This window comes from Piliocolobus tephrosceles, chromosome Y (assembly GCF_002776525.5).
Source record: "Piliocolobus tephrosceles isolate RC106 chromosome Y, ASM277652v3, whole genome shotgun sequence".
Classification (NCBI taxonomy): Eukaryota; Metazoa; Chordata; class Mammalia; order Primates; family Cercopithecidae; genus Piliocolobus; species Piliocolobus tephrosceles.
The window spans coordinates 22273783-22279073 of NC_045456.1; the positions used below are offsets into that span (position 1 = coordinate 22273783).

The window sequence follows — 5291 nt, forward strand, 5'->3', positions numbered from 1 at the left end:
TATATATTTTTATATTATAATTATGTTATATAATATATAATTTATAATATAAATTAACATATTAATAATATATAATATTATATATAATAATTATAATATATATAATTAAATATAATATATTAAATATATATATGTCATCTGGGGTAACATAGGAAGATGACCCATCCACCCATCTAACATGTATAGAATTATCAATCTACCAATCATGTATTATCACCTATCGGTCAAAAAATTATCTATCACGTATCTATCGATCGTCTGTATTTCTCTGTTCCTCTCCTTCCTCTTTATTCTCCGTCTCTGTGTTTCTCCCTCCTTCCCTCCCCTCTCCCCGCTCTTCTGTCTCTGTCTTCTGTGTTTCAAAAACCCTGACCTTAACCCCCTGGGGGGGCCAGGACGGTGAAACACTGACAAAGTCCCAGTTTACTTTTCTCGAACCTTCTTCTACCACAGACCCAGACTCACATCCAACTGCACTTACCAGGATTTCTCTTCTCTTGGGGGTAAAACAGGCTCCTGGGCTAAAATACGGTAGAACATGCTCACCCCAGAGAATCAGCCTGTGATACGCACTGTGGACAGGAACCGACAGGACCTTCCCAGCCTACTTGAGATTGTGGCTCCCACGTTTCTCCAAATACCGCACTTGTGCTGTCTGTGTGTCCGTGGGCCTCTCGCTTTAATTTCATTTAATTTATTATGATCATTATGTTTCCAGACCGAGTTTCGCTCTTGTTGCCCAGGCTGCAGTGCTGTGGCACCATCTTGGCTCACCACAATCTCCGCCTCCCAGGTTCAAGCGATTCTCCTGCCTCAGCCTCCGGAGTAGCTGGGATGACAGGTGCGCACCGCCACGCCCAGTTAATTTTGTATTTGTAGTAGATAGAGACGGGGTTTCACCATGTTGGTCAGGCTGGTCTCAAACTCCTGGCCTCAGGTGATCCACCCGCCACAGCCTCCCAAAGTGCTGGGATGACAGGCGTGAGCTACCGCACCCGGCCGGTCCTGTTGCTTTTAACTCAGACAGGGCTGTGTAAAGGACAGGGGTTGAGCATAGGAAATTGGTCTCACCCTGGGTTCCACGACTCTGTTCTTCTTGTCAATTAAGAAACACCTGCTGAAGGTTGTGTTTTCTTGGCAGTCCCAGGTTAAATTCATCGTCCTGGCGTCGAACCTCACATTGAGGCCAGAGGCTACAAGGAGTGGGCCCTGAATTCAGAATTTCCTGTTTTCCTGTTTTTCTGTTTTTCTTTTCCCTCCCTCCCTTCCTTCCTTCCTTCCTTCCTTCCTTCCTTCCTTCCTTCCTTCCTTCCTTCCTTCCTTCCTTCCTTCAATCCCTCCCTCCCTCCTCTTTCTTTCAACCGAGTGTGGCTCTGTCGCCCAGGCTGGAGTGCAATCGCACAGTCTTGGCTCACTGCAACCTCTGCCCCCAGGGTTCAAGTGATTCTCCTGCCTCAGCCTCCTGAGTAGCTGGGACTACAGGCACTGACCACCACGCCCGACTAATTTTTGTATTTTTAGTAGAGACGGGGTTTCACCATGTAGGTCAGGCTGCTCTCGAACTCCCGACCTCAGGTGATCCACCTGCCTCGGCCTCCCAAGATTCCGGGATTACAGCGTTTCCTGTTTTCTCTCTTCCCACTGGCTCTAGGAGGCGAGGTTCAGGGCTGGAGCCTGCTGACTTTCCTCTGTCACCCACATGGCCCCAGGGCATCCCACATCCTCAGGAGTCTGTTCCTGCCTTGTCCATCTTCCTTCCTTTTCTCAGCCCCCTTTGCTGTTTCTGAAAAAAGCAGAAATACTCAAAAACCACCTGACGACTGGGGGCGGTGGCTCACGCCTCTAATCCCAGCATTTTGGGAGGCTGAGGCAAAAAGCCGACTTGAGCCCAGTAGATTGAGATCAGCCTGGGCAACGTAGCAAGACTGCATCTCTGAAAAAAACACATTTTTTAAAATGTTTAAATGAGGCAGGCGTGGTGGTGCACACCTGTAGTCCCAGCTCGCTCTCTCTCCACATGGAGATGTTTACTGCAGAAATTATCAAAAACCGGCTGGGCACAGTGGCTCACGCCTGCAATCCTAGCCCTTTGGGAGGCCGAGGTGGGCGGATCACCTGAGGTCAGGAGTTCAAGACCAGCCTGGCCAACACGGTGAAACCCCGTCTCTACTAAAAAATAAAAAAAATTAGCCAGGTGTGGTGGCAGGCACCTGTAGTCCCACCTGCTCGGGAGGCTGAGGCAGGAGAATGGCATGAACCCAGGAGGCAGAGCTTGCAGTGAGCTGAGATCGCGCCACTGCACTCCAGCCTGGGAGACAGAGCAAGACTCCGTCTCAAATAATAATAATAATAATAAAATAAAAAACCAGTCTTCACAACAGAGCAAGACTCCATCTCTACAAAATAAAAATAAAAAATTAAATTAGCTTGGCGTGGTGGTGCATGTCTGCACTCCCAGCTAGTTGGGGCAGGATCTCTTGATCCCAGAAAGTTGAGGCTGCAGCGAGCCGAGATCGTGCCACTGCACGCCAGACTGGGTGACAGAGGGAGACCCTGTCTCAAAAAAAAAAAAAAAAAAGAGAGAGAAAGAAAACCACCTGAATGAATGAGAACAGGCAAAGGCTTTTTATCCAAGGTGATGAGGCTCAGAACATGCTTCCCAAATTATGGAACCTTGGCAGTTTAAAATAAAACTGAAGGAATTTGAGAAAATTGCAGACACAAACAGCTGTGTATGTCTGTCTTCCGAGAACCAGGTCACAAAATATCTGCAATTATTTTCCTGAAGCAGAGACCCTGACACCCTCAGTCCAAAGGATTCCTCTGTGAAATGCAAATCAAAATCACGAGCTATCATTCCACACCAGTCACAATGGCTATTATTAAAGAGTCAAAAAACAAGAGGCTGGGTGTGGTGGCTCACGCCTGTAATCCCAGCACTTGGGGAGGCCGAGGCAGGTGGATCGCTTGAACCCGGGAGGCTGAATTTGCAGTGAGCCTAGATTGAGCCACTGCACTCCAGCCTGGGCAACAAGAGAGACACTCTGAAAAGAAAGAAAAAGAGAGAGAAAAAGAACGAAAGAAAGAGAGAGAGAAAAAGAAAGAAAGAGAGAAAAAGAAAGAGAGGAAGAAAGAGAGAAGAAAGGAGGGAGGGAAGGAAAGAAGGAAGGAGGGAAGGAAGGAAGGAAAGAAAGAAACAATGGAAGCAAGAAAGAGAGAGAGGGAAAGATGGAAAGAGGGAATGAATGAATGAAGGAAGGAAGGAGGGAGGCAGGGAAGGAAGGAAAGAAGGAAGAAAAGGAAGGAGGGAAGGAAGGAAGGAAATAAGGAAGGAAAGAAGGAAGGAAAGAAACAATGGAAGGAAGAAAGAGAGAGGGAAGGAGGGAAGGAAGGAATGAAGGAAGGAAGGAAACAAAGAAAGGAGGAAGGAAGGAAAGAGAAAGAAAGAAAGAAAAAGAAGAAAGAAAGAAGAAATTAATCAGGAAGGAGAGAAGGATGGAAGGAAGGAGAGAAGGAAGGATGGAAGGAGGGAGGGAGGAAAAAGGAAGGAAGCAAAGAACGAAGGAAGGAAGGAAGAAACACTTTGGCCCCATGCAGACCTGGGTCCTCATCTTGGCCCCATCACTACCTTGATGGTCTTTGGGTTACACCGTGGAGGTCTCTGACCCTCTGTTTTCTCGTCTGTAGAATGGGTGGATGGGCATTAACAGCAGAAAAGGAGGTGAGGACAAGAGGAGTTCTGAGCTTCTGGTGGGTTGCCTGGTGCTGACTGGGTCCCTCATAAACATTAGAGATGAAATGCAAATGGACCCAGGTATCCAGGTAGGTCTCCAGACGCAAGACGTCTAAACAAGGGCCGCAGAGAACATTCGGCCAGGTTTCCAGACTTACCTGATTTCTCTGGGATCAGGAGGAACGCTGGGTGCAGCAACTCGCACAGTACAAGGCTTGTCACCAGGAGAAACATGGTGCTGACCAGAGAGAAGGGAAGAGCTGCAGGACAGAAAGCGTCACACACTGAGAAGGGTGGCTCTTCCAGGACATTCCTGGCAGGGGACCCCAGGGAGATGATTTGGGGAAACAAACCCAGGATGGTGGTCAGCTGCTGACTTGGTCAAATGGGGGGTCATGGCCAGCTGTGGAAGGTCTGCAAGGCCATTATTTTGCCTAGTACATGGGATTAGGACGTGGACATCTTTGGGGCCATTGTTCTTTCTCCCACACAGGTTTTAGGATGTGGACATCTTTGGGGCCATTTTTCTGTCTCCCACATGGGATGAGGACGTGGACATGTTTGGCGTCTCAAGATGGTCAATCTAGTGTCAAGCTTCCATGTTTCATGGGTCAAGGCTCAGCTGACCTTCACAAGGGAACCCATGGCTGACACTAAAGGCAGGTTCTGACACTCTTCCAGGAAATTGCAGTGACTTTTATTCATTTCTCATAGCTTTTACTTTCTGTTAATAATTAGTGGATTTGGGAGAACAAAACAAGAAAAGATGGCTTAGGTTTTCATTTTGATAACTTTTTTTTTTCTTGTTTTGCTCTTTTGTATTTTTTTTTTTTGAGACGGAGTCTTGCTCTGCTGCCCAGTCTGGAGTGCAGTGGCTGGATCTCAGCTCACTGCAAGCCCCGCCCCCCGGGTTCACGCCATTCTCCTGCCTCAGCCTCCCGAGTAGCTGGGACTACAGGCGCCGCCACCTCGCCCGGCTAGTTTGTTTTTTTTTTTTGTATTTTTACTAGAGATGGGGTTTCACCGTGTTAGCCAGGATGGTCTCGATCTCCTGACCTCATGATCCACTCACCTCAGCCTCCCAAAGTGCTGACATTACAGGCGTGAGCCACCGCGCCCGGCCCTGCTCTTTTATACTTTTTAAAAAATCTTGACTTTCGCAACAGCTATAAAACGCAAGTGAGAAAAAAAAAAAAAGAGGAAGAAAAAAGAGTGACTACATAAAACGACATCAATGAATTTTAAATACTTATGACTAAGTGAGAGAAGCCACGTTGAGATGGCTGCAGACTGAGTCAGGCTGACACTTGGACACGGCGGAAAAGACACAATCGTGGAAATAGTAAAAAGATCGGGAGTTGGTAGGCGTTGGGCAGAGGGAGGGATGAATACATGGACCTCAGAGGATTTTTACAGCAGTGAAACTAGTCTTGATAATTCTTCATGCAAAAAAAGGAAGAAGAAGAAGAAGAAGAAGAGAAAGTAGGAGGAGAAGGAGGAGGAGAAGGAGAAGGAGGAGGAGAAGGAGCAGGAGGAGGAGGAGAAGGAGGAGAAGGAG

At 47.4% G+C, this 5291-nt stretch overlaps 1 protein-coding gene across 2 annotated transcripts in view; it reads right to left on the reverse strand.

Moving 5' to 3' along the window:
- Positions 1 to 875: 875 nt before the first annotated feature.
- The window catches only part of CSF2RA (colony stimulating factor 2 receptor subunit alpha), a 12941-nt gene continuing 8525 nt past the window's right edge, over positions 876 to 5291 (reverse strand). For both annotated transcript variants that reach the window (XM_026452080.2, XM_026452081.2), the window contains 2 exons: positions 3892 to 3993; positions 876 to 1193 (listed from right to left, as the gene is read on the reverse strand). In XM_026452080.2, coding sequence (XP_026307865.1) covers positions 1015 to 1193; positions 3892 to 3993 — 281 coding nt within the window. In that variant the 3' untranslated portion in view covers positions 876 to 1014. The remainder of the gene's footprint in view (positions 1194 to 3891; positions 3994 to 5291) is intronic.